Here is a 27982-nt window from a genome sequence, read left to right on the forward strand (position 1 = left end):
GACAGCAAAAAGACTCATTACCCAATTGGAGGATGCTTGACTTTCAGCCAAACAGCCTGTTCCCCCCATTTTCAATATTTTTATACCTGGTCAATAGAAAACGACAAAAAAAAATAATATCCTGATGATTTTTCTTCAGGGTTGCAAAGAGCTGTGTCCTGGAGATTCCAGGTCAATCCTAGAGAATTGGCAACCCAATTACCTACATATATAAATATACAGTGTATATTATACCATTTATAACGCTTTAACTCCGAAGAGAGTGAGTGTCAGGTGTTGCTGGAGGAGATGAGTGAGAGAGAGGGGGGGGGGAAATGGGTTGCCCTGTGACCTCTCACCTCGCGTCGCCTAGCAGCAGTAACCAGGGAAGCGACGCTAAGGGTGGGGGGGAGGGGGATGGTGGTGAGGGTTTCCCGTAGCAACCGGCAGCCAGGCCGCGGGCAGACTCGGCAGCATGCAGGCCGACTACCTGCACCAGTACCTGGATTATGTGGCCAGTAATGGCCTGGTGCTGAGCCCCGAGCAGAAGGTCGCGCTGCAGATCTCCCTGGAGATCGTCAAGAAGAACTACAAGTTCAGCCGGGTCTATTTCTGGGGCGAGATCATGGGCCTGACCACCGACTACTTCATCGTGCAGGGTGTAGAGACAGACGAGCTGAGCAACAAGAAGAGCCTGTACAGGTAAACGGGCTGGGAGGGCAGAGCCAACTGCAGGAGGGGTCAATGCAGTTTCTAACCCTAAATATTAAACACTAAGTCTAAATCCTAAATATTAAACACCAACCCTAAATCCTAAACATTAAACACTAACTGTAAACCCTAAACACCAACTCTAAACACTAAATGTAAACTTTAAATATTAGCTGTAAAAATTAATCACTAACTCTAAATTCTAAACACTAAACGCTAACTCTAAACACTAAAGACTAACTCTAAATTCTAAACACTAAATGCTAACTGTAAACCCGAAACATACGAACATGCGAATTGGGAGCAGGAGTAGGCTAGTTGGGCCCTCAAGACTGTTCAGCCATTCAATAAGATCATGGCTGATCTAATTTTAACCTCAACTTCACATTCCTGCCTTCCCCGATAACCTTTCACCCCTTGCTTAGCAAGAATCAATCTATCTATCTTCTGCCTTAAAGATATTCAAATACTCTGCCTCAAACGTCTTTTGAGGAAGAGAATCCCTCAGAGAACATTTTTTTCTCATCTCTGTCTTAAATGGGCGACCCCTTATTTTTAAACAGTTGCCCCCAGTTCTGGATTCTCCTACAACAGGGAACATTCTTTCCTGTTGTACCCCTCAGGATCTTATATGTTTCAATCAAGTTGCCTTTTACTCTTCTAAACTTCAGCGGATACAAGGCTGGCCTGTCCAGAATTAACTCCCAAAACAACCTGCCGATTCCAGTCTAGTAAACCTTCTCTGAACTGCTTCCAATGCATTTACATCTTTCCTTAAATAGAGAGATATGGTCTCACCAATGCCCTATGAAGCATAACCTCCATACTCTTATATTCCATTCCCCTTGTAATAAATGATAACTCGCTGCACCAGTCCATGGCCAAATGCTGCAAGACCTGGATAATATTCCTAAAGGACATTAGTGAACCAGATGGGTTGTTACGACAATGGTTTCATTAGACTTGTAATTCCAGATTTTTATTGAATTCAAATTCCACCATCTGCTGTGGTAGGATTCAAACCCAGGCCCCCTGAGCATTACCTTTGACCTCTGGATTATTAGTCCAGTGACAATACCACAATGTCACCATAAACACTAGCTCTAAATTCTAAATGCTAAACACTAACAGTAAACCTTAAACATTAAATCCAAACCCTAACCGCCAACCCTAAACACTAAACTCTAACTTTAAACCCTAAACATTAACTCTGAAACCCAAACATTAAATACTAACTCTAAACCCAAAACACTAACTCTAAATCCTAAAGATTAAATACTAACTCTAAACCCTAAACCCTAAGCATTAACTCTAAATCCTAAACACTAACTCTAAACCCTAAACATTAAACCCTAAATACTGACTCTAAAACCTAAACATTAGACACTAACTCTAAATCCTAAACACAGACTGGGATTTTCCAATCTTGCTCACCATGGGACCAAAAATTCCCGCTCGAAGTCAACAGACCTTTGGCTAGTCCGTTAAATTTTCGGTCCCGCCTGCAATGATTTGCACTGTGGGCAGGACCAGAAAGTCCCGGCCACTAGCTCAAACACTAACTCTAAACCCAAAACATTAAACAACAATTCTAAACCTGAAACCCCCAACATTAAACACCAACTCTAAACCCTAAACACCAACTCCAAACTCTAAATATTAATTCTAAATCTCAAATATTAAAACTTAACCTGAAGGGCCAACTCCAAGCCATAAACGTTAAAACCTAGACCTACACACTAAGTACTCACTCTAAACCCATACACTAACCCCAAAAAACGGCAACAACTCTAAAACCCCCACGACTTAACCCTAGCCATTAGGAGCGAGACGGTGCATAGTGGTGTTGTCACGTGACTACTAATCCAGGGAACCGGAGTTCGACTCCCACCATGGCTGACCTAGACTCGATCAAAAAACCCATATGCCCTTTAGGGGAGGAATTCTGCCATCCTTACCACAGCATGTAGTTGACTCTTAAATTGCCACCCACTTGTATAAACCGCTACAAAGCCTATAAGGAATGGGAATGAAACCAGTTGGACCACTCTGCATCGCCTTAGGGACTGGAAATGACAACGGCAAACTCAGCCCTGTCTACCCTCCAGAGTCCTCCTGCCATAGTCATACTCATGGAATAGTACTTTACAGATAATGTCCAGACAACATCTGTCTGTTAACACCATTACCAGACCCAGCAGAGATGGTGGCACAGTGGTATACAGTCAGGAGGGAATTGCCCTGGGACATCGACTCCGGACCCTGTGAAGCCTCATGGCATCAGGTCAAACATGGGCAAGGAAATCTCCTGCTGATTACCACATACCACCCACCCACCCCCCTTCCATCTCCCTCTCCCTCTCCAAACTGGTAAATCAGTACTCTTCCATATTGAACACCACTTGGAGGAAGCATGGAGGGTGGCTAGGGTGCAGAATATACTCATGTTGGGGACCTCAATATCCATCACCAAGACTGGGTCTGTGGCATGTGGTGACGGAGCCAACAAGAAGGATAAACATACTTGGACCTCATTCTCACCAATCTGCCTGCTGCAGATGCATCTGTCCATGACAGCATCAGTAAGAGTGACACCGCACAGCCCTTGAGGAGACAAAGTCCCATCTTCACATTGAGGACACCTCCATTGTGTTGTGTGGCACTACCATGCTAAATGGGATAGACTTCAAACAGATCTAGCAACTCGAGGACTGGACATCCATGAAGTGCTGTTGGCTGTCAGTAGCAGCAGAATTGTGCTCAACCACAATCTGTAACCTCATGGCCCAGCATATCCCCCACTCTACTGTTACCATCAAGCCAGAGGATCAACCCTGGTTCAATGATGAGTGCAGGAGGGCATGCCAGGAGCAGCACCAGGCACACCTAAAAATTAGGTGTCAACCTGGTGAAGCTGGAACACAGGACTACTTGCACGCCAAACAGCATAAGCAGCAAGTGATAGAGCTATGCGATCCCACAACCAACGGAACAGAGCTAAGTCCTGTCACATCCTGTCATGAATGGTGGTGAACAATTAAACAACTCACTGGAGGAGGAGGCTCCACAAATGTCCTCATCCTCAATGATGGGGGAGCCCAGCACATTAGTGCAAAAGATAAGGCTAAAGCATTTGCAACAATCTTCAGCCAGAAGTGCTGAGTGGATGATTGATCTCGGCCTCCTCCGGAGATCACAGATGTCAGTCTTCAGCCAATACAATTCGCTCCACAGGATAGCAAGAAACGTCTGAAGGCAGTGATTAACTCAAAGGTTATGGACCCTGACAATATTCTGGCAATAGCACTGAAGACTTGTGCTCCAGAACTTGCCGCGCCCTTAGCCAAGCTGTTCTAGTACAGCTACAACACTGCATCTACCCGGCAATGTGAAAAATTGCTCAGGTATGTCCTGTCCAGAGAAAGTAGGACAAATCCAACCTGGTCAATTACCACCCCATCAGTCTATTCTCGATCATCAGTAAAGTAATGGAAGCATCAACAGTGCTATCAAGCAGCACTTGCATAGCAATAACCTGCTCACTGCACTTGAGTTCCGCCAGGGCCACTCGTTACAGCCTCGGTTTAAACATGGACAAAAGGGCTGAACTCCAGAGGTGAGGTGAGAGTGACTGCCCTTGACATCAAGGCAGAATTTGACAGAGTGTGGCATCAAGGAGTCCTAGCAAAACCTGGAGTCAATGGGGATCAGGATAAAATTCTCTGCTGATTGGAGTCATACCTAGCACAAAGGAAAATGGTTGTGGTTGTTGGAGGTCAGTCATCTCAGTCCCAGGCCATCACCTTCAGGAGTTCCTAAGGGTAGTATCCTCAGCCCAACCATCTTCAGCTACTTCATCAATGACCTTCCTTCCATCGTAAGGTCAGAAGTGGGGATGCTCGCTGATGATTGCATAATGTTCAGCACCATTTGTGACTCCTCAGATACTGAAGCAGTCCATGTTCAAATGCAGCAAGATATCAACAGTATCCAGCCTTGGGATGACAAATAGCAGGTAACATTTGCATCACACAAATGCCAGGCAATGACCATCTGCAACAAGAGAAAATCTAACCATCGCTGTTATGGCATAGCCGATGGTAAATGCTGAGCTGCTCAAATCCCAAAGGGAAACTTGAAACAGCTGCCGCAACTGTTTTGCGATTTGTAAAAATTTAGACTTAAATTCAATAGTAATCACTACCATGATAACTTCTAAATCCCCTAGTTAATCTAATTCCCAGTTACACTTTCGTTAAGGCAGCAGTAAGACACAATAGACTTTAAAAGACCCAGGCAAAGAAACATGATATCCTGAACAATTCAAAGTGAGGTTTTCTTAACTTCACTTCTTTGTAGACAGCAGCTTGAGGCTTAGATGCTGAAGGCTTTTCACACTTGTTTAAATCTTAGAATGCCTGCCCTTACACACAACCTTTGCTCCTTTACACATATTTTCCCCTTTGGATGCATGTTCCCATTGTTTCATTATGTCTTTGAACTTTACCTCTTTGATAATTAAAATCTCTCATAGTACCAATTTTACCAGTAATCTTTAAGAAAAGTAAACACACTGTTCCTGAACATCACCTGGCTAGGTGACACATTTCACCCCTTCTTTGAAATCAATCTAGTCTGGTTTATTTAAAAATGCAAATGTTCCCTTTACATCTATGTGTACCTATTTAACATTTCAAACCTAGCTTATCTTCTAATACATCAAAGCCTTCAGAGCAGCTGCTTTTAATTCAATTAAGCCTTTTGCACATGCACACCTACACGCACACGCACACACAGACATAGATCTGTAGACACAGACCCCACTATTACTCTACTGCACAATAAATCCCAATAACATTATGAGAATTATTATATCTTTCTGACAATCGCCTCTTGACATTCAATGGCATTACCATTGCTCAATCCCCCAATATCAACATCCTGAGGGTCACCATTTATCAGAGACTGAACTGGACTAACCATATAAATACTGTGGCTGCAAGATCAGGTCAGAAACTAGGAATCCTGTGGAGAGTAACTCACCTCCTGACTACCTGAAACCTGTATATCACCTACAAGGCACAAGCCAGGAGTGTGGTGGAAATGCTCCACTTGCCTGGATGAGTGCAGCTCCAACAACACTCAAGAAACTTGACAACCTCCAGGACAAAGCAGTCTGCTTGATTGGCACCCCTTCCACAAACGTTTACTCACTTCACCATCGACGGACAGTGGCAGCAGTGTGTACCATCTACAAGATGGACTGCGGAACTCACCAAGGCTCCTTAGCACGTTCCAAATCAACGGCCACTACCATCTAGAAGGACAAGGGTATCAGATGCATGGGAACACCACCACTTGGAAGTTCCCCTCCAGGCTACACACCATCTTGACTTGGAAATATATTGTCGTTTCTTCACTATCACTGGGTCAAAATCCAGGAATTTAACCCCCCCCCCACAACCAAACAGCACTGTGGGTGTACCTACAACACAGGGACTGCAGTAGTTCAAGAAGGCAGCTCACCACCACCTTCTCAAGGGCAATTAGGGATGAGCAATAAGTGCTGGCTTGGCCAGCGACGCCCACATCTCACGAGCGAACAAAAAAAAATCCCCAAATCCTAAATTGTGCAGTCCCATTAGTCACTCTATATCTAATGTGATCTTAGAAAATGTGGAGATGAATGAGGAACTGATAGTAGAAGAGGGGCAGGAGTAATAATATAACTGTTAAAATTTGAATATATATATTTGGAAAATATATCAATACAATATAAATATTTCAAATAAAATATTAGTCTAACATAAGTAAATAATGTGACAAAGATTACAATGAAATTATCTTGTTACAATCGCATAAAACTGAGAAATAATGTGATAATAAAAACATCTGTTGTGATGGCTTATTTTTCTGAGATTCATAGAATCACAAAATAATAGAGCACAGAAGGAAGACATTTGTCCATTTGGGGAGTCAAGAGGTGAGTTACTTCCCTCAGAATTTCCAGCCTCTAACCTGACTTGCAGCCACAGTATGTATATGGCTAGCCCAGTTCAGTTTCTGGTCAATGGTAACTCCCAGGCTTGATAGTGGGGGATTGAGTGATGGTAATGCCATTGAATATCAAGGGGACATTGTGAGATTCTCTCTTGTTGGAGATGGCTATTGGCTGTCACTTGTCTGGCACGAATGTTACTTGTTACTTATCATCCCAAGCGTAATATTGTACAGATCTGGCCGCACAAACTGCTTCAGTATCTGAGGTGTCACGAATGGCACTGTACACTGCAATCGTCAGAGAACATCCCTGCTTCTGACTTTGTGATGAAGCAGCTGAAGATGGTTGGGCCTAGGACATTAATTAAATACCCCAATGCTTTCAGTAAAACAGTGTCAAAATAATGCATATCACCCCAGCTCAAGAAGGTCCTGTGAAAATGCCATTTTTTAATTGTAGTGTCAAACACAATCACTTGTGTTTACTTGATTACATTTCCCAGATTAGAACGATTTAGGACCATTATATGTGATGATTATTTTCATTGCACCAGTCAACTTACCGCAGTGGAATAAAGCTCAGCCTGTCTAGCCCCATGACATGGCTGTCTGATTCTGGCACAATCTACAATAATTTTGGGTTCAATGCACATCTTTCAGAAACTGTAAAGAGCAAGAGCTTTCAAATCAGCAGTATCGTGATGCCTGGAGCAAACTTTTGAAATGGGAAATGGGAGAGGGGAGGTGAGTGGTGGGTATTTGTGCAGAGATATGCTGTGGTATAGCTCATTGAAAAACCAAGAACAGATGGTGCTGCAGAATAGAGTTACAGTTTCTGGCTATCAGTGATTTAATTTGTCAGGAAAAGTTAAAGTTAGCTTTCTTAGAAACAAACAGGAGACTTTGACGTGATATGATTGATGTTTCTGAGATTATGAAGGGAATTGGTAAACCTGGGGGGGGGGAATCGCCCCAGACTTGCAATAAGTGTGGTAGCGGTATCGGGTTTTCATGCTGTATCGTCCCAAACCCACTACGTTATTTATGCAGGCCTGGGAAACACGCCATTTCCATGACGGCGGGCTCTCATTCACCCGTCCTGCCATCTCATCACTCTAAACTCACACACTCAAGCCCATCACACATTCACTGGCATCTCACTCACTGTCAGCTCAAGGGATATCATTGTCCATCCTCACACACATACCCTCGCATGTCCATCTAGCCTCATCTCTGGAGACTGCCTCACAGCCCTCACCACCTTGAGGCCACTTGCACCGATCAACATGTGCCCTCACACACACACACACCCTGGGATACCCTCCTTCCCCAGTACAGCCCTTTGTCCCGCAGCCTCTTACCTTGCCTGAGGCCATTTCTCCCCCTTCCCCAAGAAAGACCTTGCCCTCCAGCCATTGAAAAGCTACCCATATATGGCTGATCTGGTAGGTAGAGACCTACCCGTGAGCTCCCCTAGAAGTGATGTGGTGCTGCCTGTGAAGCCTGGCACTGATGACTGCGAGTGCTGACCGAAGCAAGGTAGGCAAACAAAGCTTGAAGCCCCAAATGAAGTGCAGCCTGTCAGATGTACTTCGCTTGTGTGCTGTTGTGAAACACGTTAAAGTACAATCCAGTCGGGCGGGGGGATGAGTCCGGCGGGCTGGTCTTATAATGATATACTGATGTATTACGATAAGGTTCTCGACATCCAATAGCGGGAAACACGGCCCACCATCAGCGGGCGGAGCGGATGATCGCAAACTGGTTTCACGCCATTGTGAAACCGATTTTTGGCCTTCTCGCCATATTGTCCGTTCATGCCACTGAACACGCCCGGCATGGAAAATCCTGGCCATGGTCTTGGGTAAATTGTTCACTTACAGCAAAGGTTTAATCACCTGAGGGAGGCAATGAACACCAGGGAAAACATCAAACTCCTTAAGGAATAAAGCTCCAGGATAATAGTTCAGTCTCACAACCAAGATTATACAGCTCATACCAGTGAACCTCTCCCCACACTACTCACTGTCCCTCTCGATCACTTCTTCACTCACTAATCAACTATCCATCCTCTTCTATATCCTCATTTTTCTCCTCTGCCAAACTGCTATCTACACCAACCATTCCCTAGCCTGTATGACACTTTACCTCCCCACTGCCCTGAGCAACTCACAAAGCTTTCCAAACCAACACTCTATTCCTAACACCATATCCTTTCATTTACTGCCAACAACACCACATCATTCCCACTTCCTTTATAAGGCACAATTTGCTCCAACTTCCTCCCAGCAGGAAAAGACAGTTCGGATCAGTTCAAGCCAGAACTGGCCTGAACTGGCAAGAACTAGTTTGAACAAGCCTTGGTTGGATTTTACTGAAAGCGACCGATGAACTGGTAATTCTATTGGACTCGTCGGAAATCCAATAGGGACTCCCAGTTTCTGAGTAGTCACCAGTAAGCACAAGTACTTCTCAGCTCTCTTGAACTGGGACCACCAAATGGCACCAACTGTCAATTTTACTGAACCAAACACCAGTGAATGCCTGTCTCTCATTCCTTTCTGATTATGTCATGCTCTCAATCACTGACTATATTATTCATTTTAATACCATTAATCTTCAGGTCTGTGTTTACCCTTGCGTCCACCAGGTGAATTTCCTTGGGTGTAAGGCAGCCTTGTCAACCAGATGAGGCAATTTCCCCATTCCCCCCATGCAGAAACTGGATGCTACCGCCTCCCCCCCCCTCCCCCCCCCCCCCCCCACCCACCAAAAGCCGCACAATGTAGCAACTTGCCACTGTTTCTCTCTCTCTGTCCCCCAGCTCCAACTGTCTCTCCCCGCAGCCTCCCCACTGCTATGTCTCTGTCTTGCAGTCTTTCCCCACCCTGCTCTCATACCCCCCCCAACCTTTATCTTGTCTTGTGATTGGCGTGTTGTCTTAATGAAGATCCGTCCGAGGGGCATGTTGATTGTCCCTTTTTTTTATTTCTGTTGCAGAAGGAAAGTTGCAAAAATTATGTGTCATAATTTCAATGGAGATTTGCATGTGCGGAAATATATTTGTACATTCATATCTTTCTATTTTTGTAAATTTATATGCAGACTCTATATATGTGACATGATGAATTACTTTTTTATCGGCAGGATTCCATCACAAAGACAATAAACAGATTACTCTATGACATTAGTCACATACTTTGCTTTTATTCCATTACATTTCCTTGGGATTGCATTTACCCTTCCACCCACCAGGCGTTTTGCAAATATGGGGTTGTATATCTTGGCCACACTAATGAATACAGTTCTCTCCCATGATTATAAGCACGGATTACTGGCCCCCATAGCATAGAGCAGCTAGGTTCCAGTTCCAAAATATTCAAATGAGCAGAGGTCTAGTTCGGAGCCACGTAATTTGGAAAGTATGCAACGTAGCGTACATCACCGAACTCCATTTTAACACAGGCGGCCACTGCTTCTTCATCTGGCACAGCTTGGATGACAGGACATATGCCTGTGCAGATCCTCAGATGTGCAATGCATCCTGTTTCTGGATCCTGGAATGGGGCAATGTCCTTTGATAATCATCCACAAACATTCACCCCCTCCACAACTGACGCACAGTGACAGCAGTGTGTACCATCTACAAGATGCACTTAGACAGCACCTTCCAAACCCACAGCCACTACCATATAGAAGGACAAGGGCAGCAGATGCATGTCAACACCACCACTTGAAAATTCCCCTCCAAGCCACTCACCATCCTGACTTGGAAATATATCGCCGTTCCTTCACTGTCACTGGGTCAAAATCCCAGAGCTTGCTCCCTTACAGTACTGTGGGTGTACCTACACTGCAGGAACTGCAGCAGTACAAGAAGGCGGCTCACCACCACCTTCTCAAGGGCAATTAGGGATGGGCAATAACTGCTGGCCGATGCCCACGCCCCATGAATGAATAAAAGAATCACTGGGCAATTACCTTGAAGTGCCAAGATGATTTGTAGCTGTCCAATTTGTTGGGTGCCAATTAAAACAAGAGAGTTATTTCTTTACATAGTTTCAGCTCTGTATCGCGGTGTACTAAAGAACACCCCATTCTTGCTCATTCTGTGATATCTAAGAGTCCTTTCATCTCCAAAAATGTTATAACCCCTTCCAGCTAAAGCTGTTACTTCTTGAGGATTGAAGGCCTGCATGTCACATTTGCTGAAAAGTTCTACTTATCTGAGGGTTTTATGGGCATTGTCCTCTCCTCCTTTGGGCTTATCATTGCATGACAGAATCTTCTATTTAATGGTGAGCTTGCAAACTCACCCAGATTTTGCATAAGGAGAGACTTATGCACCGCTTGGGTGATAATCCCCCTATGCCCTTTGAATTGTTGCTTCTCCCGGCAATTGCATGTCTCGAAGGGGAAGCATGATTGAGTCCACAAGGGACCCCACAACTCTACACTTTTTGGAAGATGTGTCAGCGAGAGCACATTAAAGGTCATGGCGGCATCACCATATAGAATTTTCACCCTGCCAACAAATGAATACATCAATGCATCACATTAGCTTAACTCATTGGGAGCAATTAAGTTTTGTAACAGGAAGAAAGAAACCTGCATGTGTACCACCCAGTGATTTAAATAAATATCTGAAAGTATCCTGCTTAAACGTGGCAAGCTGTAGAACAATAGCCATGTGTACTGTTCGGAGACCTTCCAGTATTTCCTTTCAGCTAATGATCTCAGGGACCATATAACTAAACTTGATGACCTAATGGAATGCAGACGCTCATCCAGCACCACCATATTTCCGGGAGACCCAATGTAACATCCCTGTTTGCTGGTGATGCTATTACCTTTTGGCCTGAGAGAACCATGGGTAACAATACTATAACTCTTCCAGCCCAGTATGTTACTGCCACACTTCAAATGTCAAAATATGTAGATAAAAGAATATACGTAGCTATTTGCCACTATTTTTTCTGATCTTGTTAACGAAGCCTTTCCTCAAGGGAAGGGAATTTCAACCAGTTGTTAATCTGCATAAACGTCTGGGTACAATGTTGTATTTGGTTATTTTACTGGACTAGTAATCCAGGGAGAATCAATTTAAATCCCACCCATGACAGTTTTGACCATTTTAAATCAGTTTAAACAAATTTGAAAACTGCCTATGAAACTGATTGTCTTAAAAATCCAATTGGTTCACAAATGCCCTTAACAACAACGAATTGCATTTAAACAGTGCCTTTTACCAGGTAAAACATACTAAGGCACTTCATAGGAGCAAAAGCAAATAAAACAGAAACCTATCACCCTGACCTGGTCTGGCCTATATATGACCCCATTCTGCACCATGGTTGATTCAGCTGCACTCTGAAGTGGCCATGACTTACTAGTAAGTAACTCAGATATTAAAGGGAACTTAGGATGGGTATTGATTGCTGACCTTGCAAGCGATGGCTACCTGAAGAATGAATTTTAAAAAGTGTCCCTGAACAATTGACTTTTAATTGAGCTCAGGAAATGTCTTTTTATTATTCTTTCATGGGATGTGGGCATCACTGGCAAGGCCAGTTTTTATTGCCCATCCCTAATTGCCCTCAAACTGCTCAAATGGCTAGGCCATTTCAGAGGGCAATTGAGAGTCAACCACATCGATTGAGATCACTTCTGTATGGGGAGTTTTGAGAAGTGGTCTTAAAGGAACAGGCAAGGTTAAACACAGCTTTATTTTAGCATCTAAAACAACACAGTTGTAAGCAATCTAGCTGTGAGCAATGGCATTGGAGATATCCTAGTTTTGTACAAAAACAGAATTCTGGAAATACATGACAGGTCTGTGACCACCCAAAGTGAGAAAAGGTTAATAATGTCTTGAGTAAAGCTACTTTGTGACAACTACTAGTCCAATGGCGGTTAGAGTGGCATCCCTTTAATTATATTAACCCCACCCAAAAATATAAAAATGCTGTCTGTTTTCCTTTTTGTACAGTTTCAACTGCATGGATTGGAAATTGCTACCCCCAGCAACAAACAAGATGATAGAGAGGTCCATGATGGTTAAAGGTCGTTTCATAGGTGACCCTTCTCATGAGTACGGGAGCATAACAGTTAAGAAAACCGACGAAGAAACAACTGAGGAGGTTAGTGTAAGAACTTAGACAGGGATGAGCAGCATTTAGAAACACTGAAAACGGTTGCAAATGAGCCTTAAACAGTTACAAGGATGGTAGTGATAGGAGGAGGCCTCAGAATGCTGCATAGGTTTCCTGCTTCATGTGACTAACTCAACCCTGTTGGAAGTCCACAGTCAAGCTATTTCCGTGAAGCGATTGGGAATTCGCCTATCACGTTAGTTAAGCCAGGATACTCACTAGGTGTTGGGGGACCCACAAATAGTGGGTTCGTGCTGACGTTGAAACAAGTGCTGAGGGTTCAGGTGGACACAAGACCTACCCATCACTTTTGCCTGAGGATAGCCCTCATGTAGGATTAATGGTTAACAGTGTGGGGGGGAGGGATAGTTGTGAGGGTGGTGGAGAGCCAGTGTGATTAAGTCCTGATTGAATTTTGCCAATGCTCGCTGCCTGCCCCACCCCCACCACCCTCCCAACCCGATGCCCCGAAATGTAGTCAGGGATACATTCTCTGGCACCTTGTTTCTAACTATAGGGGGAATTTGAGAGGAGCTGTAAGGGCTAGGATGTAGAGCCTAAAGTCAGCTTTCTGATTTGATTCCTACTCTTGGTGGAGATTTCTCCTGTGTGGAGGTTGGTAGAAAACTCAATCTAACTTAGTTGTGATGTTTTCCACAGTTAAATAGCCTGCTAACAGTTTCTGGGCACATTGATAAATAAGATATACTTGGCCCATGCTCTTGAAGACAGCCATCACCCATTAACTCTTGCACTTAGGGAAAAATGGAAAGGAAAATTGGAGGATTATACTCATGCAACAGCTCTAACACAGCAAAATGTTCTCAGGTGCTTCACAAAAGGGAGACGGGGACATGACCACAAGTGTGGTCAGATAGGTAGTTTCTGCAGGAACACACAGGGAGAGGTAGCAAAGCAAAGAGGTTGAGGAAGAGAATTCCAGAGCACAGGACCATAATGTCAAAGTGTCTGCCACCAATCGTAAAATCAGAGAGAGAAGGGGTGGTAGAATGGTGGTGGAATGTGTTGAGTTGCTTGAGAACACCTAACATCCAGAGTCTGATGAATGGCAGGCACTGAGCTCAGGCATGGAGCTCAGAGGTACAGTCGGGGCGGGGGCCTTGGAGAGATTGGTAATTGAGGACAATTAAATCGCTAGGAGACAGGGTGCCAGCAGATGTCAGGCAGGACAGAAGTGATAGATGAACAAAAGTTACAATTGATGGTCATCAGGGGCTTTTGACAATATACATGTGCATTTGTTTCAGTTTAAGGTAAAGGAGGAAGAACGCCTGACAGCTACGATTGAACTAATAAACAGAGAAGCTGCAATAATTCCCAGGGGCGCTTTTATCAAGACACCTCTTGAACAGGTCCACAGGAATAGGAGTTTTGAAGGTAAACAGTTCATAAATTTCAGGTTTCACTTCCTGGAATGAAGTCAAACATCTGCAGGTTATTGCTTAATATTTCTGCAATTGACCCCTAAAAATTGGAGCACAGAAGGAGGCCACTCGGCTCATTGTATCTATGACAGTCAATAATAGTCATTAACAGGAACTATAATCCTGTTTCGCTGTCCTCTCCCGTATCCTTTAATTGTTCTCCTTTTCAAAAGCTTATCCATTTTCCTTTCAAATTAGCCTCAGAATTTCCTCAGAGCTGCTTCTATTCTGCTACTACCACATCACTGAAATCGTGTTAATGCGTGTAAAATTCCCGAGAGATAGACCCATCCTCAACAGGCACCTGTGATAAAGCATTCCATGTTCGAATAACCTTCTAGCTTAAAACATGTTCTTTCTGACCTGCCCCTTCATTCTTCTCGTGACAATTGTCAGTTTGTGTCCCTTTGTTGACCGTTTAAACTAAAAGAATCGATATTTTACGATTCATCCTTTTAAAATCTAATATCATTCTGGAAGCTTACTGTTACATCTCTCCTTAATCTTCTCTGCTCCAGTGAAAAATGACAGTGCTTTTTCAAACCTTTCTTCTAAACCATAACCACCCAGGCTTCATGTCATTCTCGCGAATCTTCGCCGAATTAGGGTACGTTCCTGATCGGTGAATTCTCACCTTAAAAATGTTAAGCGTGGCCATGTTACATTATATTTCATCAGCCAGTTAAGCCTTGACTAAAAGTAGCACACAAAGGAATGTTACATGAGTGCAATAAGCACTTGTACGTGAACATCACTGATCAGAAAATTTACCCCATTGTCTCGGTTAGAGCGCTTGCCTCTAAGTCAGAAAGGTTTTGGTTCAAGACCCAATCAAGATTTAAGTACACAATCAATGCCGACCCTTCAGTGCCATTTTGAAGGAGTGCTGCATTGTTGGAGGTGCTTTCCAAGATTTCGGAACGTCTTCTTGGTGAGCCGGCACTATTTGGAGAAGCGTTTGGAATGTCCTGGTCAACTCCCTCAACCAACACCACCAAAACTAGGACTAATTATTCCTTCACCTCAGTTCTGTGAGAAAATGCAAGAGAATATTCTCATCAACCCCAAAGGACAGCTATGGCAAGAGGAATGGAAAAAGAAGTAAACTGTATGAAAGAAAGCAAAAGGCTGTGAGAGAAACATTAAAGAGGTAACCCTGGCCTGACCCCTATGTGTTATGATGATGTGCTATTTAAAAAAAACATTTTTAATTCTCCTTTTTCTGGCTGGAATTTTTTTGAAAAAATAATAAACTGTAATCCTATTAAGACAATGGAGGACTGCTAGCCAGCCAGAATATATAACTTGCATTCCACCCAAGTGGGATAAAAAGGGAACAGATGCCCTAACCCTGCCTGAGAAGCGTGAAAGACCCCATCTCCTGTTTTTTTAAATTCATTCATGGGATGTGGGCTTCGCTGGCTGGGCTAGCATTTATTGCCCATCCCTAGTTGCCCTTGAGAAGCTGGTGCTGAGCTGCCTTCTTGAACCGCTGCAGTCCATGTGGTGTAGGTACACCCACACTGCTGTTAGGAAGGGAGTTCCAGGATTTTGACCCAGCAACAGTGAAAGTGATATATTTCCAAGTCAGGGTGGTGAGTGACTTGGAGGGGAACTTTCAGGTGGTGGTGTTGCCATCTATCTGCTGCCCTTGTCCTTCTAGGTGGTAGTGGTCGTGGGTTTGGAATGTGCTGTCTAAGGAGCCTTGGTGAATTCCTGCAGTGCATCTTGTAGATGGTACACACTGCTGCTACTATGCGTTGGTGGTGGAGGGAATGAACGTTTGTCGATGTGGTGCCAATCAAGCGGACTGCTTTGTCCTGGACGGTATCCAGCTTCTTCAGTGTTGTAGGAGCTGCACTCATCCAGGCAAGTGGGGAATATTCTATCACACTCCTGACTTGTGCCTTGTAGATGGTGGACAGGCTTTGGGGAGTCAGGAGGCAAGTTACTCGTCACACTATTCCTAGCCTCTGACCTGCTCTTGTAGCCACAGTATTTATATGGCTAGTCCAGTTCAGTTTCTGGTCAATGGTAACCTCCAGGATGTTGATAGTGGGGGATTCAGTGATGGTAATGCCATTGAACATCAAGGGGGGATGGTTGGATTCTCTCTTGTTGGAGATGGTCACTGCCTGACACTTGTGTGGCGCGAATGTTACTTGCCACTTGTGAGCCCAAGCCTGGATATTGTCCAGGCCTTGCTGCATTTTGACATGGACTGCTTCAGTATCTGAGGAATCGCGAATGGTGCTGAACATTGTGCAATCATCAGCGAACATCCCCACTTCTGACCTTATGATGGAAGGAAGGTCATTGATGAAGCAGTTGAAGATGGTTGGGCCTAGGACACTACCCTGAGGAACTCCTGCAGTGATGTCCTGGAGCTCAGATGACTGACCTCCAACAACCACAACCATCTCCCTTTGTGCTAGATATGACTCCAACTTTGCTTTCATACTATCTTGAAACTCTTCAAAAGTTTCTGAGATGGCATATCAGAATGCAATTTTCTGCTCGACAACACAATGACTACAACAGACATGATAATCAAATTCCTCTGGAACATACAGCCAGCAGGGCTTTTAAAGGAGAAATCTACTCCAAACAACTACACCCAGGAAGACAACTGAACAAAACGGTCGCAACTTGGAATCACTGCATCAAGACCGCACAAAGGACAGTTAAGAGGATATTCTTTTGATTGTTTACCTTCTTCACAAACTGTAAAACATCTTTAAGATAGCCTTTTATCTTACCATCTGTACTAGGGTGTGTGGCATATGAATGGTGGTTGTGATTTACTTTTTCTTAATAATTCGGGAAGTAGTGTCAATAAACCTATCATGTTCTGTGTTTAAACTCAGAAACCCTATCTAATTCTTTATATCTGAAAGTGTACATAGTGGGACTTTTGCAGTATTGGCAAAGCACTTCCTCGCCAAATTCACAAAAAAAAGCCCTGTTACGGTCAAACTTGGAATGGTATAATAGGGGAGTCATTTTTAACCCTTTCTCACATGGCCATAACACATGTGAGAAATGCAATGCCACTTTTTACCACTTCTGTGTTTTAGCTTGAAGCAATGCCTTGGACAGCTCAAAATGTCACTCTGAGGATTAACCACATGCTAACAACCTATTGAGATTAGATAGAGAAGCTACCAGTGAACGAACTTAAAGGAATTCTCCAGGTTGGAAACCAGGACCAGATTGGATGCCAATCTGCTGGTCCCTGTGCAGCCTCTTGTTCAAATTTCCATGCTTCATGTCACTGGAGCAGCTCACTCCAGAAAGGACAGTTCTGAATTAATTGATAGCTACAAAAATGATAAGGACAAAATGTACAAATATCCACTTTTCTCATTAAGTCTTTTTTGTTGGGCTTCGCTTCATCCTCTTCCTCTATTACCTTCTCAGGTTCTCCAGGCTGCATCCCATCCAAACATCAAACCTGCCTGCTTCTGCTCACTGACCTCCAGATCCATTGACCTGGCCCCAGACTGGCCCTGCCTTACCTCTGCAGCTCTATGCAGCAACCATTCAATTCTGGCCTCCTTTCCATCCTCTCCTCCTGCTCATTTTCCCTCTTTCTCTCTCCACTCCATCTCTGATGGCAGATGTTTCAACCCACATTTTGGAACTCTATCCCTAAACACTCCTCTCCCTTGCTACCTTTCTCCCTGGGGTAATCTGAAGTGCAATACACCTTTAAGAGAATGTGAGCAGATTGACCACGTGATTGTATTACCCAATGGCTGTGTAGCGCGGCTACAATATTAATCAGTAGTTTAGAATGGGGTCTGGTTTGAGAAGCACACATTGTGGTAGTGCTCTGTTAATTGTGTTAATAAACAGCAGCTTACATTGGTCTCGCGTCTGCAGTATCTTGCTCACCAGCTCACACACCAGTAGATAGGCATGCAACCATGTTCGCTGAGCAAAGCGACCTGACAGAAGGAACATAATAACTGCCGACAAGGCAAATCAAGACCAGTCAACAACACCAAAGAAAGCCGCAGAAGGTCAATAGAAGTAAATCAGCCGTACCTTGCAGGTGATTGTAAGTACAGCCTTCATCATAGTCGTCAAAGTTATCTCCCTCCAGTATGCCACAGTTTGGCCGCATCGAACCGTTTGATCAGACCACCGACGACTGGTCACATTATATTCTTCTTTTTGGCCAATGACATTTTGGAGGAGGAGAAGAGGTGAGCGATCCTCTTATCAACATGTGGCAGTAAAACATACAGCCTAATTTGTAGTCTAACAGCACCCAACGCCCCAGATTCCATGAGCTTTGATGAGTTGGTAAATCTTGTGAAAAGCCACTTTCAGCCAAAATCCTCAGTAACAATGCAGCATTTTAAATTTAATTTGAGGTGTCACACCCCTGGAGAGACAGTCGTTTGCTATGTAGCAGCCTTTAAACAACTGACAGAGCATTGTGAGTTCGGACCGTTGATAAACGACATGTTAAGAGACTGATTAGTATGTGGGATTAATGAAGACGACATTCAAAAAAGGTTGTTGTCAGAAATGAATTTAGACTTCAGCAAGGCACTGGAGTTGGCGCTCGCAATGGAAAGCGCAGTCAGGAACTCAGGAGAAATTAAGGGAGCACAAAATGGCGCCATCCTTCGTATCGGGAAGGAAGCACCGATTAGAAATAGCGCGTAAGCGCAAGGCTCCCCGGAAGGGCAGGAAACAGCCACCATTAACAGACCAGCAAAATGCAATAGTTTAACAGAGAAAACCCACAATAATAACGGCAGAAATGGAACCAGACAGCCTGCAAACAAATGACAATTTAAAAGATTCGAGTGTTTCTACTGTCATCGTAATGGGCACATTATGCAATATTGTAAAGACAGATCAAGGCAAAACTTTAAGCAAAAAAGTAGAAATGGTGAAATCCACATAATAGAGGAACCAAAAGAAACAGAGTCAGATATTTGCTCACTACAAAACTTAGAAATGGGTAAATCAGAGCCAATCTACGTCATGGTGGAAGTTTACAGGAAACCCATCCGAATGGAGGAGGATACAGGAGCATCCACAACAGTTATAGGGGATAATACCTTTAAATATCTGAATGGAGAAGACCACTCATTAAATCTGGAAAATTCAGATGCTAAATGAAAGACATATACTCGTGAAGGCGTACTGAAGGTTCCAGTACAGGATGAAAATCAGTCTGTTAATTTATTCCTAATAGTGGTAGCAGGGCAGGGTCCAAGCCTACTTGGTCGGAACTGGCTTGAGGAAGTAAAGACTGAGTCTGCAAGAATTACAATAGAAATACACCTCTGTTTTCAGGGAAGAGCTTGGGAAGATTCAGGGGCTGCAAGCTAAAATCCAAGTGGATCCTGGAGCAACCCCCAGATACTTGAAGGTGAGGCCAGTCCCCTATGTATTATGAGAAAAAGTTGCTGTCGAATTAGACAGGCTGGAAAGATTGGGAGTCTTACAAACTCTACAATTTTCCGAATGGGCAGCACCTATAGTTCCAGTACTAAAACCTGACCAGAGTGTGTGAATATTTGGTAACTACAAGTTGACCGTTAACAAAGTGGCCAGACTTGACAGGCATCCTATACCGAGAATTGATGAATTATACCCCAAGCTGGCAGGAGAAACCGCATATACAAAGCTCGATATGAGCCACACTAACCAGCAAATCGAGCTAGAAAAGGACCCTCAGGATTTTGTGACTACCAACAAACATAGGGGGGTCATACCAATATGCCAGGTTACCCTTCGGAGTCTCATCGGCTTGTGCCATTTTCCAAAGAACTATGGAAAATTTACTTCAAGGTCTGCCCCATGTGGTGGTTTATCTCAGTGGTGTCCTAGTAACAGGACAAACTGATAAGAACACCTGGCTAACCTGGAAGAGGTAGTAAAGCATTTCTCACAAGCCGGAATACGTTTGAAAAGAGAAAAATGTATCTTCCAAGCAAAAGGAGTAGTTTACCTGGGCCATAAGGTCGACTCGCAGGACCTTCACCCAGTAGAAAACAGGGTGAGAGCTATTCATGAGGTGCCAGCACCAAAAAATGCCATAGAACTCAAGTCATTCTTGGGAACGGTTAACTTATGGCCATTTCCTCACAAATTTGTCAACAGTATTGGCTCCATTATATGGTTTACTCAAGGAAAACCACAGGTGAACTTGGCAAGCTCCACGACAACAAGCTTTTACGACAGTAAAGCAGTTGCTACGTTCATTGGCCTTGTTGGTACATTTCGACCTAAAGAAATAACTAATTTTGACCTGCAAAGCATCCCCTTACAGAGTAAGGGCAGTACTCTCCCATCAGATGGTTCTGAACGGCCCATTGGTTACTTCTCAAGAACACTCAGTGTTGCAGAACGAAGATACTCACAAATAGAGAAAGAAGGCTTATCCATTGTATTTGGCATTAAGAAGTTCCACCAATACATCCATGGTCGCCACTTAACCTTTGTACCCGATCACAAGCCACTATTCTTGTGTATGTGAATAAGTGAATAAGGCTTATTCGGGGAAGATAAGGCAATACTCCCAATTGCCTTGGCACACATCCAAAGGTGGGCACTGATTCTAGCTTTTTACGAATATACTTTTATCCGCTGGCTGGGAAGTCAGATTGCAAATACTGATGCACTGAGCTGATGGCCTCTATAAGACAGCAATGTGAACGTCCCAATTCCTCAAGAACTTGTCTTGTTATTAAACTTTCTGGATTCATCACCAGTACATGCTAAACAAATAAGAGAGTGGACAGACCGTGATCCAGTTTTGTCTCAGGTCAGGGAACATGTCTTACAGGGATGGTCTAATGAGCCAAAGTCTAACAAAATGAAGCCCTATTTAATAGGCGATACGAACTCACCTGCCAGGATGGCATCTTGCTGTGGGGAGCGAGAGTCATTGTGCCTCCGAGAGGAGGAGAGCCATTATTGACCAAATTGCATACTGCTCACCCCGGTATCTCCAGAATGAAAATGTTGGCATGCAGCTACTTATGGTGGCCAGGGATGGATTCAGAAATCGAAAACTTAGTCAATAGCTGCATACAGTGCCAAAGGGTACAGAAATTACCCCCTTCTGCTCCATTGCATCCCTGGGAATGGCCAGGAAGGCCATGGGTCCTCCTCCACATTGACTACGTGGGGCCTTTTTTTGGGCACAATGTTCCTTTTGATTTATAGACATTCACTTGAAGTGGATGGATGGATACGAGGTGAGATCACCCACATCTGCTGCCACCATAGACAGATTGCATTAGAGTTTTTCAATACACGGGTTACCAGAGATAATAGTATCTGATATTCACCATGTTAAGACCTTGCCATACCATGCTGCATCCAATGGTTTGGCCAAGAGGGCAGTCCAGACCTTCAAGGCTGGAATGAAAAAACTAGAAGGAGACTCCATTGCAACTAGATCGTCACATTTCCTACTCAGCTATAGGACTACGCCACACACAACCACCGGTACTGTCCCCGCAGAGTTATTGATGAAGAGACGTCTCAGGACATGTTTCAGTCTCAAGGCCGAATTTATGGGGGAGGGTAGAGAGATGTCAGGAGGCCCAGAGAAATGGACACGATTACCACAGTCGTGAAAGAAACTTCACTGTTGGAGACACAGTTTTTGCAAAGAACTTTGGAAATGGGCCCAAATGGCTATCAGGTGAAGTTAGTGCTGCGACAGGACCCCTTTCCTATCACACATCAGTCGAAGGCCAGATAATTAGGAGACACGTAGATCACCTCAGGGAAAGGGAAACAGATCTACAAGAAAGGATGCGCCAAGCATTCCCGTTGGAGTCTACACCACATGTAGAAGGAACTCCCATTGGTTTGGAAGTATCTGTAGGATCCATTGAGCCTGAGAGAGTAGAAAAGACAAACTTACAGGTTCCTACTGGAAAGCCTAGTGGACAGATGACTCCACAGAGGGAGGCCTCAGATAAACCATCCGAAGTTGTAGAACTACAACGTTCGATACATTTGCAGAAGCCTCCACAGGGACTGGATTTGTAAATTGTTCATTTATGTAAATAGTTTATATATTGTAAAAGTTGTAAATTGTACTTTCGAATAAAGGGGGAAGGATGTGGTAATCTGAGGTGCAATACACCTTTAAGAGAATGTGAGCAGATTGACCATGTGATTGTATTACCCAATGGCTGTGTAGTGCGGGTTGCAATGTTAATCAGTAGTTTAGAATAGGACCTGGTTGGAGAAGCACACGTTGTGTTGGTGCTCTGTTTACTTGTGTTAATAAACAGTGTGTGCTTCATCTTACATTGGTCTCTGTGTCTGCAATATCTTGTTTACCAACTCACACACCAGTAGATAGGCGTGCAACCATGTTCGCTGAGCTGACAGAAGGAACATAACACTCCCCATCCTCAAAAGCCTTCCCAGATGCTAAGTCTTCAGTTATGTCATTGTCACATGCTCTCATTCTTCATCTATTGCTATTTTCAGCTCTGAATTGTTTTAATTTAATATTTTTGTATTTACTAATTTAAGGAAAAAGACTGCACTGGAGTGTCAGCCTAGATTATGTTCTGGGATAGGACTTAAAATCATGGCTTTTGAACTTTGAGGCAAGAGTCCGAACACTGAATCATAGCTAGCATGTGTGTGTAGACGGCTCAGAAGCCAGGTTGCACTGGATAGATGCTAAGGTGGATGATGATTAGATGATTAGAACTGCATTTATCTTCGTGTCAGCCCTGTGTCTGACTCTCATCAAAAAACCCTTCTTGAACCGATACAGTCCATGAGGTGAAGGTACTCCCTGTTAGGGAGGGAGTCCCAGGATTTTGATCCAACAACAGTAAAGGAACAGTGATATATTTCCAAGTCAGGATGGTTGTGATTAAGAGAGAACTTGTACTTGTCGGTGTTCCCTTGCACCCGTTGCCCTTGTCCTTCTAAGTGGTAGAGGTCATGGTTTGGGAGGTGCAGTTGAAGGAGACTTTGAAGTTATGGGAGGTGTTTTACTATACAAATTGTTTATAATGATTCAAAATTTCATAAACCCAGGAGGAAGGCAAGGAGTATTTATATTGAATATTATACTGTCCTTTAATGTTGCTTCCTAGTACAACCTAGTCCCTTAGAGATGCCACCCAACCTATTTCATCTCCTGGGAAAAGTTTTCAAAACTTAAATAAGTAGAGAAACAGCCATTTAACCCAACAAACCTATTCTAGCCACATCCCATATCTGATTCTGCAATCAAGAATTCTCACCACTGCCACCATTTTTCAACCCTCAAGTTAAGGCAACTGGGGGTGAAATTTGTTTGTGTGGCTCCGCCTCTAGCAGCATTATGCAGACTAACTCAATTCCAGGGGACAGGCAGCTCTGCCGATGCTACCTGTGCGACCCATATCGGTTACTTCAGTGATGTCATTGGAAAATATTGCCGGCTGTCTGTCTCTGCGAAATCAACATAAGTCTGCATAGCACCACCAGAAGCTGGAAGCAGTGTCACGCAAATGAATTTCCCCCCAACTATGTTCCTCCCCCAACCTCCATGCAAAATTTCCTTAAGTTTTTATTTGTCTTCCTTAAAGATCCACTAAAAACATACCTCTAGGTAACTTGCACTAATGCACCTCCTTGATCAGCACGAGGCAGTCCAGTTTTCTGTTCTGAAGAGAGTTCTGAAGAAGAGTCATACGGACTCGAAACGTTAGCTTTGTCTTCCTCTCCATAGATGCTGTCAGACCGGCTGAGTTTTTCCAGCAATTTTTGTTTTTGTTTCAGATTTCCAGCATCTGCAGTATTTTGCTTTTAGTCCAGCTTCCTAGTTCATCTTAAATGTTTCCACTTCCTGGGCCACACGTTTCCTCATTGTCTGCACGAAATAGTTTCATTTAAATTGTTTTCGTACTGTTCCTCTTCTAAGCATGAACATAGTTTTGGAGTTTGTGAGAATCAAACATATTAACGGTACTCAGTCCATCTGTTCCTTTGAGGAATTTGAAGGGATACTTGAATAATCTCTAGCTAACACCTTCCCCTCAAACAGTCCCAGACTCTTTAACCTCTTTTCATAGCTCAGATGTCTTAAGCCAGCCATCAGTTTGGTTGCTCTTCTCTGCAGTGCCTCCAAGGCCTTCGTATCCTCTTTGGACTACAGCAGTCAGAATTGTACATGGTACTCCAGGTGTGAAAATGTCTTGCACGGACTCATTGTCACCTCCTGGAATTTGTGCATCCTGAGATCAAACAAACTAAAACAGTACTTATGAGGAGTCCTCGTTAGTTTGATTTGGTGATTCCTAAGTATGGGGCTGGTGGGTGTTTTGATGAGAGTCAGGCACAGGATTGACAGAGGGAGATAAATGCAGTTCTAATCCAGAGGAGGCATCATCCGCCTTAGCATCTATCCAGTGCAACCTGGCTTCTGAGCCAGTGACATATATATGTTAACTGTGATCCAGTGTTCAGATTCTCGCCTCTGAGTTAGGAAATCATGGTTTTAAGATGCTGCAGCACATAATACAGCCTGACACTCCAGTGTAGTCTTTTGGATGTGATGTTAAAGTGAAGTCCGTTTGTTCTCTCATGCGGATGTAAAAGATCCCATGGCACTAGTTCAATGAAGAGGCAAGGAGTTCTCCTTACTCTACTAGTCAATATTTATCTCTCAGCCAATAGCAAAAACAGATGATCTGGCCTTTTATATCAGTTTTGTTTGTGGGAGCTTGTGTGCAAATTGGCTGTGGTGTTAACTATATTACAAGTGACTACGCTTCAAAAAAGCACTTTATTGGCTGTAAAGTGCTTTCGGACATCCAGAAGTTGTGAAAGGTGCATTAGAAATGCAAGTTTTATTTTTACAATACTCCTTGTTTGGTGAGTTATTCGATGATTACAGATATTGTGATTCTTTAGACAGTTGAACACTTCATGGGGGCACACTCAGTTTAATGACATTCTCCACCCTGCATTTGGCTTCAGGTTTGTCAGTGATCGAGGCTGGGAAGTTACAATCCTATCTTCACTTCACCACACCATTAATACTGAAGACGAAGTCACTGCTTTTACAAGCCAATTTGGAGGAATCCATTGATTTTCTCAATTCTCTTGATGATGATGAGTTGAAAGGTAAGTCACTGAAATTTTTTCCGGAACTATGGAGCCAAAAGTAAAAATTATGGGCATAGGTTTTATAGACTAGGTTTGCAGCCTCTTGATAGAAGATCAAGGGGCAATCTAACAGAATGTTTAAAATGATCAAAGCATTTGCTAGAGTAGATAAATAGAAACTAATTTGTTGGGTTGGGGATTGGGGGTTCTTCTAGAGGAGAGTGCGTGAGCAGGACCCTGAGACAGGCAGTCAGCAGCACCTAGAGGAGAGTGTGAGAGGAGGACCGTAAGACAGGCAGTCAGCAGTAGCTACAGGAGAGTGCAAGAGGAGGATTCCGAGCCAGACAGTCAACAGCCCCTAGAGGAGAGTGCGGGAGGAGGATCCTGGGACAGGCCATCAGCAGCACCTAGAGGAGAGTGCAAGAGGAGGATCTATCATCTAGTCTATACTCAAGTAGGAGTAAGGGTAAAATAAAAGCAAGGGTCCGTATTCTATTTAGTTAAGATGTCTGGGGAGCTCAGTCCCATGATTTGCACATCCTGCGCTATGTGGGAAATCCCTAGGCGCTCCTGGCAGTCTGGATGACCATGTGTGCAGGAGGTGCCTCCGACTGGAGCAACTTGAGCTTCAGGTTTTGGAGCTTGAGCGGCAGCTGGAGGACTACGGTGCATTCATGAGGCTGAGAAGTTCGTGGATAGCACATTTCAGGACATGGTCACCACGCAGCTTAAGGAAGTGCAAGCAGAGAGGGAATGAGTGACCACCAGACAGAAGAAGGGGACCAGACAGGTAGTGAAGGAGTCCCCCGAGTACATCTTGCTCGCAAATCATTTTTTGGTCTTGGAAAATGGTGAGAGTGAAGGTTCCTCTGTGGAGGCCAACCAGAACCAAGGCCATGGCACTGTGGGTGGTCCAGCTGCTCAGGGAGGGAGGAAGAAGTGTGGAAGGGCAATAGTGGCAGGGGATTCATTAGTGAGGGGAGTAGACAGGCGCTTCTGTGGCCGTAGATGTGACTCTAGGATGGTATGGTCCCAGGGACAAAGATGTTACGGAACGGCTGCAGGACATTCTGAAGGGGAAAGGTGAACAGCCAGAGGCCATGGTCCATATTGGGACCAAGAACATAGAAAGAAAGAGAAATGAGGTCCTGCAAGCAGACTTTAGGGAGTTAGGTAGGAAATTGAAAAGCAGGACTTCAAAGGTAGTAATCTCCAGATTGCTCCCGGTGCCACGAAGTAGTGAGTATAGGAACAGAAGGATAGAACAGATGAATGTGTGGATGGAGAGATGGTGCAGGAGGGAGGGCTTTAGATTCCTGGGGCATTGGGACCATTTCTGGGGGAGGTAGGACCTGTACAATTTGGACGGGTTACATCTGAACAGGAATGGGACCAACATCCTCGAGGGGAGGTTTGCCAATGCTGATGGGGCAGATTTAAACTAAATTGGCAGGGGGATGGGATCCTGAAAAGTAGTTCAGAGGGGGAGAGAAGCTGAGATGGAATTAGAAGTTAAAACACTAGTAAGTGAATCTGGAAGGCAGAGGAAACATAGACTAGATGACAAAGAAGTGAGTTTAGTAAGGCTAAATGGAATATATTTTAATGCAAGGAACCTGAGGAATAAGACAAACGGGCTGAGGGCACAGATAAGCACGTGGGAGTATGATATCTTGGCTATGATCGAGACTTGGCTAAGAGAAGGGCAGGATTGGCAGCTCAACATTCCTGGTTATAGGGTATTCAGTCTAGATAGAAAGGGAAATAGAAGAGGAGGGAGGGTTGCAATATTGGTCAAGGAATCAATTATAGCAGTGAGGAGGGATGATATCTTGGAAGGATCATCAAATTAAGCCATATGGGTAGAAGTAAAAAACACAAAAGGGGAAAACACACTGTTGGGTGTGTACTATAGGCCCCCAAACAGTCAGGGAGAGATAGAGGATCAAATATGTAATCAAATTTCAGAGAAGTGTAAAAATAATAGGGCAGTAATAGTAGGGGATTTTAACTGCCCAAATATTAACTAGGATGGTTTAGTGTGCAAGGTAGGGAGGGAGCAAAATTTTTAAGTTGCATCCAGGAGAACATTTTTAGCCAGTACATAGGAAGCCCAACCAAGGGAGGAGGCAGTTCTGGACCTAATATTCGGAAATGAGCCCGAGCAGTTGGAAAGCGTATTAGTAGGGGAGCATTTTGGAGATAGTGACCATAACTCAGTTAGATTTAGGATAGTTATGGAAAATGATAAGAATGGGCTGGGAATAAAAGTTCTAAACTAGGGAAAGGCTAATTTTACTAAGATGAGATGCGATTTGGTCCAAGTACACTGGGAGCAGCTACTTGCAGATAAAACTGTGTCATAGCAGTGGGAGGCATTCAAGGAGGAAATAGTGAGAGTACAAGGCAAATATGTTCCCGTAAAGACAAAAGGGGGACCAATTCTGGAGAACCCTGGATGTCAAGGGACATAAAGGTTAGGAGAAAGGGAAAAAGAGAAGCTTATGGCAGACACTGAAGGCTCAATACAGCAGAGTCCCTGGAGGAGTATAAAAAGTGCAGAGGGGAACTTAAAAAGGAAATTAGGAA

At 43.9% G+C, this 27982-nt stretch overlaps 1 protein-coding gene across 1 annotated transcript in view; it reads left to right on the top strand.

Moving 5' to 3' along the window:
• The first annotated feature begins 258 nt into the window (after window positions 1-258).
• rsph9 (radial spoke head component 9) overlaps window positions 259-27982 on the top strand; it is an 87768-nt gene continuing 60044 nt past the window's right edge. Inside the window, exons 1-4 of the mRNA XM_078542723.1 lie at window positions 259-681; window positions 12680-12830; window positions 14111-14240; window positions 25265-25411. Of these exons, the coding sequence (XP_078398849.1) occupies window positions 455-681; window positions 12680-12830; window positions 14111-14240; window positions 25265-25411 (655 nt within the window). The 5' untranslated portion in view covers window positions 259-454. The remainder of the gene's footprint in view (window positions 682-12679; window positions 12831-14110; window positions 14241-25264; window positions 25412-27982) is intronic.

This window comes from Cetorhinus maximus, chromosome 5 (genome assembly GCF_964194155.1).
Source record: "Cetorhinus maximus chromosome 5, sCetMax3.hap1.1, whole genome shotgun sequence".
In the NCBI taxonomy this organism is placed as follows: Eukaryota; Metazoa; Chordata; class Chondrichthyes; order Lamniformes; family Cetorhinidae; genus Cetorhinus; species Cetorhinus maximus.